The sequence below is a fragment of the Schistocerca cancellata genome, chromosome 1, assembly GCF_023864275.1.
Source record: "Schistocerca cancellata isolate TAMUIC-IGC-003103 chromosome 1, iqSchCanc2.1, whole genome shotgun sequence".
Lineage (NCBI taxonomy): Eukaryota > Metazoa > Arthropoda > Insecta > Orthoptera > Acrididae > Schistocerca > Schistocerca cancellata.
Genome location: NC_064626.1, coordinates 156,287,001 through 156,306,305, shown reverse-complemented (window position 1 = coordinate 156,306,305; position 19,305 = coordinate 156,287,001). Strand labels below are relative to the sequence as shown.

General features: G+C 39.2%; 1 protein-coding gene across 2 annotated transcripts in view; it reads left to right on the top strand.

Moving 5' to 3' along the window:
• The window catches only part of LOC126167518 (mediator of RNA polymerase II transcription subunit 13), a 211,199-nt gene that overhangs the window by 185,653 nt on the left and 6,241 nt on the right, over nt 1-19,305 (top strand). For both annotated transcript variants that reach the window (XM_049920483.1, XM_049920482.1), the window contains 5 exons: nt 301-548; nt 5,414-5,605; nt 5,717-6,089; nt 17,421-17,698; nt 18,896-19,171. In XM_049920483.1, coding sequence (XP_049776440.1) covers nt 301-548; nt 5,414-5,605; nt 5,717-6,089; nt 17,421-17,698; nt 18,896-19,171 — 1,367 coding nt within the window. The remainder of the gene's footprint in view (nt 1-300; nt 549-5,413; nt 5,606-5,716; nt 6,090-17,420; nt 17,699-18,895; nt 19,172-19,305) is intronic.

Here is a 19,305-nt window from a genome sequence, read left to right as displayed (position 1 = left end):
TGTAATGGCAAAAAGATTCGCTGAATTTATTGTGTAATACATGGAATGCTATTTCACATAATATTTGTGTAGTAGTCTCCTGCATGTAATTTGATTTCTTGGATAATAATTGAATAACAGAATTTGATTATATAGCATACATTACAAACTGTACAGATCCGAAAATTCTAAATTTACCTCATGTTAGTACTTATTTGTCTTACTCTTTCAACATATTCTTAAAAGGCATAATTTTATATTTGCACTTGTTAGTATTAAATGGTCTTGTAATTATTTTTTATCTTCTGATTGCTTTGGCAGATAGTGACACAGGATCTGGTGCTCGTGATCCATTGTTATCTGGTGGTTCAGTGGGTGGTTCTGGTGATTGCAGTCATGATGATGATGATTCAGATCCCCCAGCAATAGTTGTGTACATTGTCGATCCTTTCACCATTGGAAGAGACAGTCCAGACCTTCAGCGCCTCTCCTGCCTGGGCTTATTAAGATGCTTCATTGCTGTGCAAAGCAATGTGCCAGAGAATATGCGCAATAATATAACTGTGCAGGTAAATTGTGTAAAAAGAAAACCTATTTTTATTAAATATGAGTAGAAAAATCTTACATGGCTTATAGGTGCAGTCAAAGATTGACACTTTCTGTGAGAGGGTACAACAATAAATGTTTTTTGGTAATGTGTAGATGCTTATTTCTGTTGTGTATTAGAGATCCTTTGTTCTTGAAGTATTATTTCCACAGTCAGTGTTCTCTTGGGTTGTAGATTTGACTTGTACTTCTATTTTGTGCCTTTTTGGCAGTTCTTAATAAAATTTCTGGGAAAATGGTTATTCGCTGTTAGCAGTTTCAACTATTAACCACTCGCTGCCATCTCCATATAAAAATATTGATGTGATGACACAATCAGCACTTAGCATGTTGAGGTATACTCTGTTTATATCCATAGAAATTGTTTTAATCATTGAGAGGGGTGAAATTGCTTGTAGCTTCATAATAAATGGTCTAGTTGGAGTTTTCATTTCCTGGATGAGTAAACTATAACTATTATTATTATTATTGTTGTTGTTGTTGTTGTTGTTGTTACATGACCATCTTCCTATGAAGATTGATCCTTGTATTGAACAGTATGGTTAATGTGGAACAGTGTGCATAGATGTATGCAATGTCATATATATTTTGGTTCACTCCCCTCCATAGAATTACATCAATAGTATTCGCAAATGCCATGTATTGCTACTCATCATTTAGTATTGTGTTCATTTCTTCATTTATTGACCAATCCATGTGACAGACTATGATTATCAGTGGGCAGGCGATCATGTATTTCCTTACCAATTATCATCGGCTACCAAATAATGCTGCTAAAAAACAAATTTATCACATGCACTGGATCGCATAATCATTAACTTCTGAGAATATAGTGTATAAAATATATAAAACATTGCTGTTTATTTCTAAGACCTGACAGTGGATATAGCTTTACTGTTCTGACATTTTTCATCTTTTACTGTGTAGATGGGCTTGGAGATGAGTTTCACTTATGAGATACCTGTAGCCAACTAAATTGTTCTCTTGCCTTACCAATGGACCTCAATCGACACATATCTCAAACACACAAATGGAATTTGTAGAGGACAATGTGTTGTCTCCACAGATATTTCTCTCCTCCCTCACTCCATCTTCTCCCCTATACTCCCCTCCACCTCACCCCACCCCACCCCACCTCCTCCCCTTACTCTGTATGTCTATGTATGTATCTTTTCTGCCCTCTTCTTTTCCCCAACCCTCTCATGCACACACAATTTTTTTTCACCTTTTAAGAAACCACTTTACTTATCTTTAACTTAATGTAAAATTTCATTGTTCTTTTGTGCAGTATTTTTATCCACATAAATTAAAAAAATATTGTTCAATGAAATCAGTGTGGATGTAATACCTGTGAACTGCTGAGTTCCATGAAATTTTATAACAGTGTGGCCAAAAATGCAAAATCCTTGCTGTTGGTGGGGAGGCTTATGTGCCTCAATGATACAAATGGCTGTACCGTAAGTGCAACCACAACGGAGGGGTATCTGGTTCCTGAAGAGGGGCAGCAGCCTTTTCAGTAGTTGCAGGGGCAACAGTGTGGATGATTGACTGACCTGGCCTTGTGACACTAACCAAAACAGCCTTGCTGTGCAGGTACTGCGAATGGCTGAAAGCAAGGGGAAACTACAGCTGTAATTTTTCCCAAGGGCATGCAGCTTTACTGTATGGTTAAATGATGATGACGTCCTCTTGGGTAAAATATTCCGGAAGTAAAATAGCTACTCATGAGGACGTTGTTATCAGGAGAAAGAAAACTGGCGTTCTATGGATCGGAGCATGGAATGTCAGATCCCTTAATCGGGCAGGTAGGTTAGAAAATTTAAAAGGGAAATGGATAGGTTAAAGGTAGATATAGTGGGAATTAGTGAAGTTCGGTGGCAGGAGGAACAAGACTTCTGGTCAGGTGACTACAGGGTTATAATTACAAAATCAAATAGGGGTAATGCAGGAGTAGGTTTAATAATGAATAGGAAAATAGGAGTGCGGGTAAGCTACTACAAACAGCATAGTGAATGCATTATTGTGGCCAAGATAGACATGAAGCCCATGCCTACTACAGTAGTACAAGTTTATATGCCCTCTAGCTCTGCAAATGATGATGAAAGTGATGAAATGTATGATGAGATAATAGAAATTATTCAGGTAGTGAAGGGAGACGAAAAGTTAATAGTCATGGGTGATTGAAATTCGAGAGTAGGAAAAGGGAGAGAAGGAAACATAGTAGGTGAAATGGTTTGGGGGTAAGAAATGAAAGAGGAAGCCGTCTGGTAGAATTTTGCACAGAGCGTAACTAAATCATAGCTAACACTTGGTTCAAGAATCATAAAAAAAGGTTGTATACATGGAAGAATCCTGGAGATGCTAGAAGGTATCAGATAGATTATATAATGGTAAGACAGAGATTTAGGAACCAGGTTTGAAATTGTAAGACATTTCCAGGGGCAGATATGGACTCTGACCACAATCTATTGGTTATGGACTGTAGATTAAAACTGAAGAAACTCCAAAAAGGTGGGAATTTAAGGAGAAGGGACCTGGATGAACTGACTATCCAGAGGTTGTACAGAGTTTCAGGGAGAGCATAAGGGAACAATTGACAGGAATGGGGGAAAGAAATACAGTAGAAGAAGAATGGGTAGCTCTGAGGGATGAAGTAGTGAAGACAGCAGAGGATCAAGTAGGTAAAAAGATGAGGGCTAGTAGAAATCCTTGGGTAACAGAAGAAATATTGAACTTAATTGATGAAAGGAGAAAATATAAAAATGCAGTAAATGAAGCAGGCAAAAAGGAATACAAATGCCTGAAAAATCAGATCGACAGGAAGTGCAAAATGGCTACGCAGGGATGGCTAGAGGACAAATGTAAGGATGTAGAGGCTTATCTCACTAGGGGTAAGATAGATACTGCCTAAAAGAAAATTAAAGACACCTTTGGAGAAAAGAGAGCCACTTGTATGAATATCAAGAGCTCAGATGGAAACCCAGTTCTAAGCAAAGAGGGGAAAGCAGAAAGGTGGAAGGAGTATATAGAGGATCTATACAAGGGCAATGTACTTGAGGACAATATTATGGAAATGGAAGAGGATGTAGATGAAAATGAAACGGGGGATATGATACTGCGTAAAGAGTTTGACAGAGCACTGAAAGACCTAAGTCGAAACAAGGCCCCGGGAGTAGACAAAATTCCATTAGAGCTACTGACGGCCTTGGGAGAGCCAGTCCTGACAAAACTCTACCATCTGGTCAGCAAGATGTATTAGACAGGAAATACCCTCAGACTTCAAGAAGAATATAATAATTCCAATCCCAAAGAAAGCAGGTGTTGACAGATGGGAAAATTAATGAACTATCAGTTTAATAAGTCATAGCTGCAAAATACTAACACGAATTCTTTACAGATGAATGAAAAAACTGGTAGAAGCCAACTTCGGGGAAGATCAGTTTGGATTCCAAAGAAATGTTGGAACACGTGAGGCAATACTGACCCTACGACTTATCTTAGAAGAAAGATTAAGGAAAGGCAAACCTACTTTTCTAGCATTTGTAGACTTAGAGAAAGCTTTTGACAATGTTGGCTAGATACTCTCTTTCAAATTCTAAAGGTGGCAGGGGTAAAATACAGGGAGTGAAAGGCTATTTACAATTTGTACAGAAACCAGATGGCAGTTATAAGAGTTGAGGGGCATGAAAGGGAAGCAGTGGTTGGGAAGGGAGTGAGACAGGGTTGTAGCCTCTCCCTGATGTTATTCAATCTGTATATTGAGCAAGCAGTAAAGGAAACAAAAGAAAAATTCAGAGTAGGTATTAAAATCCATGGAGAAGAAATAAAAACTTTGAGGTTCACCGATGACATTGTAATTTTGTCAGAGACAGCAAAGGACTTGGAAGAGCAGTTGAACGGAATGGACAGTGTCTTGAAAGGAGGATATAAGATGAACATCAACAAAATGAAAACGAGGATAATGGAATGTAATCGAATTAAGTCGGTTGATGCTGAGGGAATTAGATTAGGAATGAGACACTTACAGTAGTAAATGAGTTTTGCTATTTGGGTAGCAAAATAACTGATGATGGTCGAAGTAGAGAGGATATAAAAAGTAGACTGGCAATGGCAAGGAAAGCGTTTCTGAAGAAGAAAAATTTTTTAACATTGAGTATAGATTTAAATTTCAGGAAGTCATTTCTGAAAGTATTTGTATGGAGTGTAGCCATGTATGGAAGTGAAACATGGACGATAAATAGTTTAGACAAGAAGAGAATAGAAGCTTTCGAAATGTGGTGCTACAGAAGAATGCTGAAGATTAGATGCGTAGATCACATAACTAATGAGGAGTTATTGAATAGAATTGGGGAGAAGAGGCGCTTGTGGCACAACTTGACTAGAAGAAGGGATCGGTTGGTAGAACATGTTCTGAGACATCGAGGGATCACCAATTTAGTATTGGAGGGCAGTGTGGAGGGTAAAAATCGTAGAGGGAGACCAAGAGATGAATACACTAAGCAGATTCAGAAGGGTGTAGGCTGCAGTAGGTACTGGGAGATGATGAAGCTTACACAGGATAGAGTAGCATGGAGGGCTGCATCAAACCAGTCTCAGGACTGAAGACAACAACAACAACAACAACAACAACAACAACATTCATTTAATTGCATTCTATTTTTTACAGTTGTTATTAGGCTGCGAGTAGTGCAAGAAGTGACTGATTCTGAATTTGTGTACCCATGCTCAGTTGATGCCTAGAATCTTTAGCTGCTTTTTTAGGCTTATCAAGACAAGATCACATATATTACTTGTTTTAACCGTGTACTTGTCATTGGTTTTGTTACAGATAATATCTCTAGAAAGCATAGTGGAACTTGGGAAGATGGGTGATCACATCAAACACAACGATCAAATGAGAGCGCAGGCGTTCTCAGTATTTTCTCAATGCCGACGTCTGCTTACACATACATCAAATATAAAGTCATTAACTGGTTTTGGCACAGCAGCTATGGCTGATCTATTCTTGAAGAAAAAAGATGTGAGTTTCTGTTTTTATTTATTTTCATAGAACTTTGTGGAATACTTAGAAGCTGTAGTTGAATTTGAACAACTATTTAGTAAACAGTAACCAAAAGCATTTGTTTTGCAGGAAAAGAACAGAGCTCCCTATCGTCTCTACACACCACCCTATGTTCTTGCACCAGTTAAGGAGAAAGCAGAATCAAATGAATCATTTGGCCAGTCTAGTGGAGAACAGTGTTCTGTGTTGTATGTGAGTTATTGTCTGTCTGAAGACCAACGCTGGTTGCTTACTGCAGCCACAGATGAGCGTGGTGAAATTTATGAAACTTCAGTTATAAACATTGATATTCCAAATAGAAGTCGAAGAAGAAAGGCATCTGCAAGGCGTGTAGGGCTTCAGAAACTTATGGACTTCATTTTGAGTGTAATGTCACAAAGTGTACAGTCGTGGCGGTTAGTGGTGGGTCGCATTGGCCGAATAGGGCATGGAGAACTTAAAGGTAACATCTTTTTAAGATTTATTTTTAATTCATAATAAATGGAAATACTGTAAGCAAAGAACAATGATTCGGTGTTACTAAACTTACTACTCTCATTGTTCTGTAGTTACATAAATCACAGTGTCTCAAATTAACAATTGTTTCAAATTGTTAATGATTAGTCTGGCATCAAATACATGAGCTGTTCGCAATTCGTATTACATTTCTAGATGCTGTTGACAGGAATAGATATATAAACTTCTACACAAATACATGTCTAAAAATTGCTCATTTTATTTATTACAATTAGGACAAAACTTTTTTAAAATTTAGACTAATGAGATAATTCTTAGATAGGTACATAGCAAGCTGCTCAATAAAATGACTACAGTATAGGTTGCACAAATTTCCCAATATGTTGTGACCACTAAGTTAAAAATACCAGATGTGTAGTGAATCAATTCTAACATATCAATAACATGTACACCTCTGACTATAGTGGCTTCATAAACTAAATGCATCACCTAGTAATAGTCTGAAGGAGTTGCACCTTTGTCAAAGAAATTTGATAGTGTAATAGCGAACTTTGTCAAATCTCATCTGTTGTCAAACAAATTTGATCAAATCTAGGGCCTCGCTGTAGATTTTATCAAAGCAGTTGCTTGTGTCCTATTCACTGCAATGTGACATGTTACCACGTGGAGCGCTAGCATTGCTGCAGCGTTTTGTCATTGTAGTGTTTTTATAAACATTGCCAGTAAATACAATTTGTGTGTACCGACAACTACAAAATTAATAGAGATGTATGAAGCTGATGAGGCGCTTTATAGCGTGAGGCACCCTGAATACAAAAATAGATTAAGAAGATTGGAGACCTGACCTGACCTAACCTAACCTAACTCTCTCCCGTAGCAAGGAATCGGAGTGTTAGGTGAGCCTGTCTTCTGCAGATATAGTAGTTATTGAGTGAGTATTGTGCTTTGTGATATGAGGATACACTTCACTGAGCACATACTGAAATGTATACTCATCCATTCTTAAGTAATTGATGTACGACTTGACGTCCTCCACTATAAGCTCACGTAACAAGTTTTGTTGAATGCTTTTATCGTGTCGTCAAACGCCACGGCTTCACCCAGGTACGTTTCCTTTTTCCCCCTTGCTTCTTTTCCACATGTGCACACAGTGCAGTTGTGGTACATGCAACTGTTGCAGTTAATAACAGGTAGCTGTTGTCAGCCATCTTGAACTTTGACAAAAAAAATATGACGACAGTGTAATACCCCTTTTTAGTGCCATATCAAAGATCTTTGTCAAAGAAATTTGATGAATATTTGATCAAATCTTTGACAAAGAAATTTGATAGTGTAATACTGGCCTTAGTTACGGCAGTCTGCTCCGCTGCAGTGGCGCCACTGATCGGTGCAGTGTGCTGCGAACTGTGAACGTTGCACGTCAGTACGCTGATGTGCAGGTTACCTTATTTAAGCGTTACATAACAATATATTCCAAGATTTTACAAGTATTATAAACAACAATGCAATTTTGGATCATTCAAAAGATTCTTAATAATATCATCATCATCATCATCATCATCATCATCATCATCATCATCAGTGTTCTGCCTAAAGGCAGGTTTTCACATGGTAGATCCCCAGGCTGTCCGGTCTTCTGTCATCCTCTTCAGGTCTGCATAATTTCCTCTTCCCTTTATGTCGTCTGTCGCCTTCTATCTCCTTCTTCCTCTAAGTCTTCTTCCACAAACCAATCCTTCCAAAGCATCTATTAGCAAGCACTCCCTTCTCAATGAATGTCCCAACCAGTTCTTTTTCCTTTTTCTTACAACCTTCAGCAGACATCTTCTCTCACCAACCCTTTCCAATACTCTTTCATTACTCACTCTTTCCATCCAGCTTATTCTCTCCATTCTCCTGCACATCCACATCTCAAATGCTTCTAACCTTTTTTCATCCTCTCGTCTCAGTGTCCTTGTTTCTGCACTATATAGTGCCACACTCCAGACAAAACATTTGCCAAGCCTTTTCCTTAGTCCTTTATCTAATTTGCCACATAAGAGGAGTCTCCTCTTTCTGTTGAATGCCTCCTTCGCTATGGCAATTCAAGTTTTCACCTCCTGGTGACATCTCAAGTCTTCAGTTATTGTGCTTCCGAGATATTTAAATTCACTTACTTGGGTAATGGTAGATTGTCCTATTTTAATATTGGACAGTCTGCGTCTTGTACTGATGACCATACTCTTTGTTTTTGCTGTGTTTATTTGCATCCCATATTCCACACAAGCTTCATTCAAATCTTTGAGCATGTTATTCACTGTCTGCTCACTTTCTGCCACTAATACCATGTCATCAGCAAATCTTATACATTCTGTTCTCTTTCCACCAATACATATTCCTCTTTTCCCATCTAAACTTTTTGCAATAATCTCTTCAAGGTATACGTTAAACAACAGTGGGGAAAGGCAACAACCTTGTCCAATGCTGCTTCCTTCTGACATTTCATTTCCGATCCTTATCCTTACTTTCTGGTGTAAATATAGATTCTGTATCAGTCGTCTCTCTTTCCAATCTACTCCTTTCCTTTTCAAGATATCCATCAGCTTGTTCCACTGAACTCTGTCAAACGCCTTTTCTAAATACACTCCTGGAAATGGAAAAAAGAACACATTGACACCGGTGTGTCAGACCCACCATACTTGCTCCGGACACTGCGAGAGGGCTGTACAAGCAATGATCACACGAACGGCACAGCGGACACACTAGGAACCGCGGTGTTGGCCGTCGAATGGCGCTAGCTGCGCAGCATTTGTGCACCGCCGCCGTCAGTGTCAGCCAGTTTGCCGTGGCATACGGAGCTGCATCGCAGTCTTTAACACTGGTAGCATGCCGCGACAGCGTGGACGTGAACCGTATGTGCAGTTGACGGACTTTGAGCGAGGGCGTATAGTGGCCTTGCGGGAGGCCGGGTGGACATACCGCCGAATTGCTCAACATGTGGGGCGTGAGGTCTCCACAGTACATCGATGTTGTCGCCAGTGGTCGGCGGAAGGTGCATGTGCCCGTCGACCTGGGACCGGACCGCAGCGACGCACGGATGCACGCCAAGACCGTAGGATCCTACACAGTGCCGTAGGGGACCGCACTGCCACTTCCCAGCAAATTAGGGACACTGTTGCTCCTGGGGTATCGGCGAGGACCATTCGCAACCGTCTCCATGAAGCTGGGCTACGGTCCCGCACACCGTTAGGCCGTCTTCCGCTCACGCCCCAACATCGTGCAGCCCGCCTCCAGTGGTGTCGCGACAGGCGTGAATGGAGGGACGAAAGGAGACGTGTCGTCTTCAGCGATGAGAGTCGCTTCTGCCTTGGTGCCAATGATGGTCGTATGCGTGTTTGGCGCCGTGCAGGTGAGCGCCACAATCAGGACTGCATACGACCGAGGCACACAGGGCCAACACCCGGCATCATGGTGTGGGGAGCGATCTCCTATACTGGCCGTACACCACTGGTGATCGTCGAGGGGACACTGAATAGTGCACGGTACGTCCAAACCGTCATCGAACCCATCGTTCTACCATTCCTAGACCGGCAAGGGAACTTGCTGTTCCAACAGGACAATGCACGTCCGCATGTATCCCGTGCCACCCAACGTGCTCTAGAAGGTGTAAGTCAACTACCCTGGCCAGCAAGATCTCCGGATCTGTCCCCCATTGAGCATGTTTGGGACTGGATGAAGCGTCGTCTCACGCGGTCTGCACGTCCAGCACGAACGCTGGTCCAACTGAGGCGCCAGGTGGAAATGGCATGGCAAGCCGTTCCACAGGACTACATCCAGCATCTCTACGATCGTCTCCATGGGAGAATAGCAGCCTGCATTGCTGCGAAAGGTGGATATACACTGTACTAGTGCCGACATTGTGCATGCTCTGTTGCCTGTGTCTATGTGCCTGTGGTTCTGTCAGTGTGATCATGTGATGTATCTGACCCCAGGAATGTGTCAATAAAGTTTCCCCTTCCTGGGACAATGAATTCACGGTGTTCTTATTTCAATTTCCAGGAGTGTATATAAAAACAGCAAAAATTTCTTTACCCTTTTCCATATATCTTTCCCCTATAGTTCTTAGCAGGCCAATAGCATCTCTTGTTCCTTTTCCTCTTCTAAATCCGAACTGCGCCTCTGCAATACCTCTATCCAGCTTGCCATATAACCTTCTATTCAATACTCTCAGCAAGACTCAGCTGCATGAGAAATTAGACTAATGGTCTGGTGGTCTTCACATTTTTTAGTATTTCTCTTTTTCTCTATTGGTATCATAACTGTTGCAGCGAAGTCCTCAGGCCATTCCCGTTACAGAGGTAGACTATTTCTTTTCTTGCCTTGTTTCCCAGACTCTTCAACAGTTCTGCTGGCAAATCATCTATTCCACCTGCCTTCCTATTCTTCATCTCCTTCAGCACCTTTTCTACTTCTGCTTCCAAGATGGTAAATCCCTTTCCATCTTCCGGCACATATTGCTCCGCTTCAACCCTGATTTCGCTTTGCATTTCATCCCCCTTATACAGACATTCAATATATTCTTGCCATCTGTTCAAAACCTCCTGTGGTTCTTCTGCTAGAGTATCATCCGCTCTTTCTATTTCCATGTTATTCCTCTTTCTTTTGCGTTCAAAAACTATCTCACTAGCCAGTCTATACTTAATAATGTAATTCAGTATTATTTGAAAACAAGGGTCAACACACAAACCCACATTACAGTTTTTACACCTGTACTTAGATTCTTGTCTTCTGTCATTTGCACTGCAAACAGCACACTTTCTATTTCTGTTTCCTCCTACCAATTTGTAAACCTAAGGAAAATGTCTTACTGTTAATCTCAGTGGATGATTATTGCCTGTTGGATGTTGACATTTTATAATTCGATGATACTTTTCCAGTATTTCCGAAATTAACTGCAGTTGAAATTTTGCAATGGATACTGGTTCTTTCCTCTTGTGTTGATAAAGGCAAGAGGCACTCCACATACAAATGTCTAACATACGAAAGAAATATTTGCGATACCATTTCAAATTTTTCTCTGTTGATTCCACAGTGCTTATAACGATGTCAGATTTATATACTGCACCTATTGAATTGGCATACAGGTTTTTGGATAACTACTTTCCCCCACTGTTCTTGATTATTGTATCAAAGTCACCCGAGTACATGGTAGAAAGCATATAGACTTATTTTTTATCCATCCACTTTATGAGTAATAAATTTTGGCATGATTGAGACGTTGCCTGTCCTCTTTTTAATCGTTCATCAATGTTGGGCATTCCTTTCCTTCTCTTTCTTACGGTCCCGCTTGCATTTGTGCAATTATTATGTAGCATTCTAAATAAAGCTGGACTAGTATACCAGTTATCTACTTAAACGGTATGGCCCTAGGAAAACAGGGCTTCATAAGTGCTTCAACTATTGCTCCTGACTTTCCAATATCCATATTTTTGGTATCCACCAGGGTAGATGATACGGCATAAACAATTAAATCTTGTACAAATCCTGTATCTCAGTCACAAAGAACAAAAGGTTTTATTCCAAATCTGTTTCTTTTGGACGGGATGTATTGTTTTGAAAGACAGCTGCCCTTTATATAACAGAAAATTCTGTCTGTCCACAGCTTTTATAATGATTGAAATGACGGACTAAATTTTTTTCGTAATAAATCAATGACGTTCTGTATTTTGTACAAACGATCATTGATGGAACTGACATCATGGTTGAAATGTAGCATTTGTAATAATTTGAAATAACGGTCTTCTCCAAAAATATTGCTACACAGAAGTTTGTCTTTACTGCAATACTCAACCAAAAATAGTTTCCTGCTGTGCATCGTTAAAAATGGATCAGCAGAAAGACAGTATTGTTCGGATACTCCAGTTCCTTCTGAATTGTTTGTTACTATTATATTTCCGAAACCAATAGTGATTTGTTTCATTTACAATTAATTCTATGAGATCTTCAGATAAGAAAAGCTGAAAGTGATCTAAGAGTTTTGCTGATCTAGTTATGTTTACTTTAATCCCTGAATTTTCTGACACAAAATTGTGTATTTTAGGCACAAATATTTCTGATGCCCTTAGTTCACCGTCACTGTTAATGAGTTAAATATTTTCTGCTTCTCATTCTGGAGTACTACCTACAGCTCTTCTCTTCTTAGTTTTTGTAGGTGATGTAACAAAATGTTGATTTTTATTTTCTGAATCAGTGAGTATGTTAGTGAATAGAATTCTTTTTGAACTCCTCTGTAGAATTCTAAAAGGGAGGTAAAATATTTTATAAAACTAACTAAACTTAGCCACAAATACAATTTTCAAATTAATGTTATGAACCTTGAAAGAATTAATAACTGCTTTCCAGTGTCCTGTAATGCTTGAAGGAAGATTTATGTTGAGGCCTTCTATATATGTTGCTCATACACGCACAACAGCGTGTAGGTGCTGGCAAACTGCGGTGCTTGTAAACACAGCTCAGCGCGTGGATTTCGACTAAATACACCACTCATATATACAGAGCATGGCATGGATGCTGGCAAACTATGGCGCTCACACACAGAGCAACACATGGATGCCAGCTAAATACGGCGCTCGTAATGAAAGGGTTAAATGTTGGTGGGGAGGTCTCAATGGAATTGGCTAAATGGGTTGATCTGCCACTGTGCTGACATCACCTTCATGAATTTTCAGTGGCACAACTTCCAATAACTCCACCTATACAAGTTGCACAATGCTTCAGTGTAACTAGACTCATTACGTGGTATAGAAGTATTTACCATAGGAATGTGTGGTATGGGAAGTAACATCATCCACATGTGGCTGTTTTGAATGTTGAAAATAGTGTCCTTGGTGAAATGTGCTTTATCAGTACAAGTAATTAGACTGTAAAAATCAGGAACGTCACTGATGTAGGAACCAAGTACACATGCTGGCATATGGCTCAAAAACTGGTGGGCTCACATAATCTTTGGGTGGTGGTAAGATTGGTGTTGCTGTTCACGCAGAGCACACCAGCCAATATTGTGAATATCCATTTCTCCTCTGGCAAAAATTGCACAAGAAAGCATCTTGTGATCTACATCTCTAAAATTTCTGAATGATTCACAATTAAGTGCCTGCCAGAAGGATCTCAATCACCTTCAAGCCACCTCTCCACCATTCTGACAGCTCTAACACCTCTTGGGAAAAATAAACTCTTAAATATTTCTGTGCAAGCTCTGATTTCCCTTATTTTATTGATCATGTATCCATGTGCAGGTGGGCACCAATAAAATATTTTTACACCCTGAGGGAAAGTTGGTGATTAAAATTTCTTGAAGGTTCAACCACAATGAGAAATGCCTTTGTTTTAATAATTGCCACAAGGATCCCATACCGTACAGCAATACTCTAGCCGAGGACGCACAAGCATAGCATTGAGCCAGTAAAATGCATTCATTTGTTTGCCTTCCCCACAACATTATCTATATGATTGTTCCAGCTTAAGATGTTCATAATTGTAATTCCAAGTCATTTAGTTAAACTGACAGACATTAGGTTTGTGTGGTTTATCATGTAACCAGAATGTAGTGGATTACTTTTAATAGTCATGTCGAGGACTTACACTTTTCGTTATTTAAAATCAATTACCACTTTTTGCACCATACAGATATCTTGCGTAAATCATTTTGCAATTCATTTTGGTCATATGATGACTTTACAAGATGGTAAATGACAGCATCATCTGCATACAATTTCAGAGGGCTGCTCGTAGTGTCCACTAAACCATTTATGTACATTAGGGACAACAGATGGCCTATGGTACTCCCTTGGCAAATGCCAGATATGACTTCAATTTTTAGAACCCAGTATATGTTCCAAAATCCTACTGCAAATCAACATTAGTGATATGGGTCTGTAATTTCCTTTCTTTAGTACTGTTGTGATTTGTGCAACTTTCCACTCTCTGTGTATGGGTCTGTATGTGAGCGAGTGGTTGTATATGCTTGCTAAGTATTGAGCTATTGTATCAGCATACTCTGAAAGTAATCTGATTGGTATACAATCTAGACTGGAGGTGTTAGCTTTATTAAGTGTTTTAAGCTCCTTCAGTACACCAAGAATATTTACTTTTAAGTTACTCGTATTGGCGTATGTTCTTGATTCTAATTGTGAAATATTTACTTAGTTCCCTTTTGTGAAAGTATTTCAGAAAACTGTGTTTAGTAGCTGTGCTTTAATGACGCTGTCTTTAGTATCCCTACTATCATTACTGCACAGTGAAGGTATTGTTTGCACCTTGCCATTGGTATACTTTACATACAGCGAGAGCCTTTCTAGGTTTTCTGCCACATTTCACGAGTGTTTCATTGTGGAAAGTATTAATAGCATATCACATTGAAGTTTGTGCTAAATTTCGAGCTTCTATAAAACTACACAAATCTTAGGGATTTTGCGTTCTTTTAAATTTGGTGTGCTTTTTTCATTGCTTCTGCAACAGTGACTTGTTCAGTACCGCGTCTTATTAATTTATTTGGTATATATTTCCCAATTGCCGTAGACATTAGTTCTTTCAGTTTAAACCACATCTGGTCTATACTTAATTATTCAAATTGGAAGGAGTGGAGATTGTCTTTTAGGTAGAGTACTTATTCATCTGCTTTTTTAAAAAAATGTAGTTTGTATTTATTTTTGGGTTTGGATATTGATATTCATTCAAGCTACCACATCCTTGTGGTCACTAATACAAATATCTGCCATGATACTCCCTATTTGTTCAGGATTATTTATTGTTAAGAGGTCATGTATGTTTTCACAACCATTAATACTTCGAGTGGGCTCCTGAATTAATTGTTCAAAATAATTTTCTGAGAAAGTATTCAATAAAACTTTATACACACCTTTTTGTCAACATGTTGAGGGTAGATTGAAGTCATTGCCAACAATAATTGTATGGGGGGGGGGGGGGGGGGGGTACTTATTTGAAATGATACTCATGTTTCCTTTGAACTATTCAGCAACTGTTATCATGTGAGTTGGGTGATTGGCAAAAGGAACCGATTATTAATATATTCCAGTTATCAAGTATAGCCTCTACCCATACTCGCAGGACCTATCTGCTTAAATTTCAGTACAAGGTAAACTACTTCTGACAGCAAGAAGCACTCCATCACCAACTTATTTAATCTATCCTTTGTGAACAGGGTTAAGTCCTGTGTAAAAATTTCGGCTGAACTTATTTCCAGATTTAGCCAGCATTCTGTGCCTGTAACAGTTTGAGATCCAGTGCCATCTTTTAGTGCTTGGAGCTCTAGTTCTTTCCCAACACAGCTATGACGCTTTACAGCTACAATGTTGATTATTGCCATATCTACCCCCTTCCTGTGTTCATCCTGCATCCTTTGAAACTAAAGACTTTTCTGTGCTTTCCTGGGATCCTCTAACCTAAAAAAGCCACCCAATCCCCTCCACACAGCCCCCACTACCTGTACAGTCACTTCCTGTGTGTTCGGGACCCCTGACCTATATAGTGGAACCTGGAAACCTATCATCCTATGGCGCAAGTCAAGGAATCTGCAGCCTGTACAATTGCAGAAACCTCTGAGCCTTAGATTCAGAACCTCCCCTGGGCTCTGTACCAAAGGACCTCACTCTTTATCTGTCAATGATACTACAGACAATGAGCTCTGCTATCATCTCACAAGCAAGACCAGCTGTCTTTATTACTTCAGCTAGCTGCCCAAAATCAGAGATAACAACTTCCGATCCAAAGTGACACATATTGTTACTATCGACATGGACTACCACACACAGTTGGCTACACCGGGTGCCCTTCAAGGCATCTGGAATGACTTCTCCTAGTATGCACACAGAGCACACGCTGGATTCCTTCCCCTTCTTCATGGCCATATCCGTAATGGGGCCTCCCATTACATGCCTAACTTTGGAGCTCCCAACTGTCAACAATCTCACCCTCTTTGAATACCCAGACCTTGCAGGCCGAGAGGTTCAAAACTGTCAATGGGGTACTGTGTTTCTCTCCAATCACATTATACTTAACTGTAAATTAACAGTATTTTGATATTGTATTTGGGCATACTAAATGTGATACTGAACAATCTCCATCAGTAAGTGAATGGTAAGTGACGATAGAATAGGTGATGGAGCTTATAAGTAGAGAACAAGTAATAATACCCATTAAGCACTCAATATTGGTACCTAACCATACAGGAAAATTATGTAACAAACATTGGTTTGCAAGTTTGTTTTCTCTTCTTTGTAACATGGAAAGTGTGTTCAGACATCCGTTACAATCCAAAACATTATCTACTATCTGAAATGGAAGCTTAGTTTCCACATAGCATGGGAAAGTGTGTGGGAAAAGGATCAATTTTTTCACTTACTGCCACAGCAGGTCAGTGCGCTTAGAGCTGTTGTAGCGTAAAAGCCGTATTGCTTCATGTTTGCCTACAGTAGCCATTCAGAATGAACATTGCAGTTAAAAATCATACCGAATGTGAAATTCGTTCTCTAATATGGATTTAGTGTCAGAAATCTCATTCATTGAAAAATCTGTTTTTACCCAGAGCAGATATAATGTGCATCAGTGGTGTCATTTGTTTAAGAATGGAAGAAGTATGTTCATGACTGAAGTGCCTGCCTATCCTTCTGTAGTCAAACACTGACATAGTAAATGACAAAAACTTTGTGATAAATAGGATTTCATGACTTGGCACAGTGATTTTTACTTCTTCAAACACACAAAGGCATGGCTTGGTTCCCAGCAGTCCTATAACAAACTTTCAAGATGCTGTCATGGGCCGGCTGAGATCTCAGGTGGCAGAAATTTATGCAGAGGTTTTATAAATGTGTGATAAGAAATATGATAAATGCTTAAATCTGAATAGCGATTATACAGAGAAGGTGTAGTTTTTTATAATTTTGTAATAAATTTACTTTAATTACCTCTGTATGTTATTTATAGCTTACTGGAGATTACTGTTGGATAGCTTTCTTATCTTTAAATGTAATTTCAAAGATGTCATTGGCAAAGTGTGTATGGGTGTGATTGTGAAATATTACACAACTACTTTTGTAGAATCCAGTAACTAATTGGTAAGGTAAAATCACAATAATGATACTTCATTCATTCTAGAAATTTGCCATAAATATCTTATGTTCTTGTTTTAATGCAGAAAGAGACACACAATTCTGTGGCACCTTTGAAAATTTTCTTGTTAATTTATTTCTATGTAAACTTTGCATCATTAAGACTGTGAAAATTGCTGTCATTGTTCTATAATAAAGCTTTCTCATTACAGGCTGGAGCTGGTTGCTTAGTCGGAAATCGCTGCTGAAAGCATCGAAACATCTCAAAGAGATATGCAATCAGTGTAGTTTAATGTATCCAAACAATGTTCCTTGTGTGTTAAGTGCTTGTCTGGTCTCTTTAGAGCCTGACTCTGCTCTTAGGCTTATGCCAGATCAATTCACTCCTGATGAACGCTTCAGCCAAGCATCAGTCAATTGCCAGCTTTCTACTCCACATGATGTTTCGTGCACTCATATTCTCGTTTTTCCCACATCAGCCACGACCCAGGTAATTGTTTCATTTTTAAAAAATGGAAATGACATCTGTAGATATTCTTTTTTCTGCCAGTGTAGAAGAACAGTTATTCCTTTTTTAAATTGTGTCTCAAATTAAAACTGTGTGTCTAGTATTGGATCCATCCACATGTGCACTCATTTTTGTTCATATGAAATTGCTGAAATACACTAGTAATTACAAAAAGTTAATCATTTTGACAAACATGTACACACATTAAAATTTTAAGGAAATATGTGTATATAGTTCAAACAGTGGAATAACAACAGTATTATGAAAAGCTTAGATTTCTACTCACCATATAGTGATATAGTGAAGATGTTGAGCCGTAGACAGCCTTGAAAGAAAGATCCTACACAAATAAGCTTCTGATGTAGAACCCCCCACACACACACACATATATATTCGCATAAGTACAACTCACACACGTGATCACCATCTCTGGCTGTCGACGCTGGCTAGAAACAATGGTGTGACCAAGTGAGAGACAGAATTTGCTCTGCTTATATTGTTGTAATGATATTTAAAATCTAATCAGTTAATAGATGTCTTTTAAGTTCGTGAAGTGTACACAGTACGGTTCTGAAATTTAGAGCCATTTGCACTAGTTCTCATTTTTCTATTTCAGGCAGTTACACAACTATAGGTAAATGGGGTGTGTGGGAGGGGGGGGGGGAGGAATGGGAAAACCATCTTCATCCTTCAAAGCTGTATGTTCCCACATGAAAAAATGAGAGGAACAAGTAGTATACAGAATTCCACAGAGAGTAGTTAATTACACGCTGTCAAGCTGCACTTAGCAAAAATCACTGAAGTGTGGTGTGCAGTTATTCTAATGGCAGCAAAGTTTGCAATTTACCAGGACTAGCACTCTTGTTGGGTACTGCTCAATATGTTTGATTCCTTCATCAGTGTTATATATACTGTTTCAGGAAGGGATTGTAAATTTACAGGTAAAGTACTAATATAGCATTCAGAATTCATAAAACAAATTTTTTGTGATATTAGTTCCAATGATGGAACATTGTATGTAATACTTATTTGCTGAACAATTTTTGTGTGATATTGCTGCTATTTGTGCATTTTATAATTTCTATAAAATATGCATCCAGTGATATTCATTGCCATTCCAGTAGTCAAGCTCATTAGTGTGTTTCCATAATATCAAGATATTTTGTAATTTCCTTTCAGTCATCGCAGACAGCATTCCAAGAGCAGCACATCAATGGTCCCGATCTAGGAGACGATGAGCTCTTCTCTGCCCTCAATGATGACATGCCAGAGGGTATAGAGGAAATGCAAGATTTTAACGACATATTCACATGGCCAGAGACAGGTCCTGGTGGTGTTCAGTCTCCCACAGGTAGCCCCCACAGAGATTCTCCATCACAGCCTGGCAGCCCATCCTGTGGTATGGGAGGAACATCAGACCAGCACAGTCCCTTCCCGTGCAATGCATCATCAAGGGTGAGCATATCAGTTATTCCAGGAGAATCATGTTTATAAAAGTTTCTTATGGATGTTTATTGAAAGACTGAAGCTACTTTTTCTGTGTTTGTTACAGTAAAACCCCTTTTTAATTAATGTCTGGTAACCCAAAT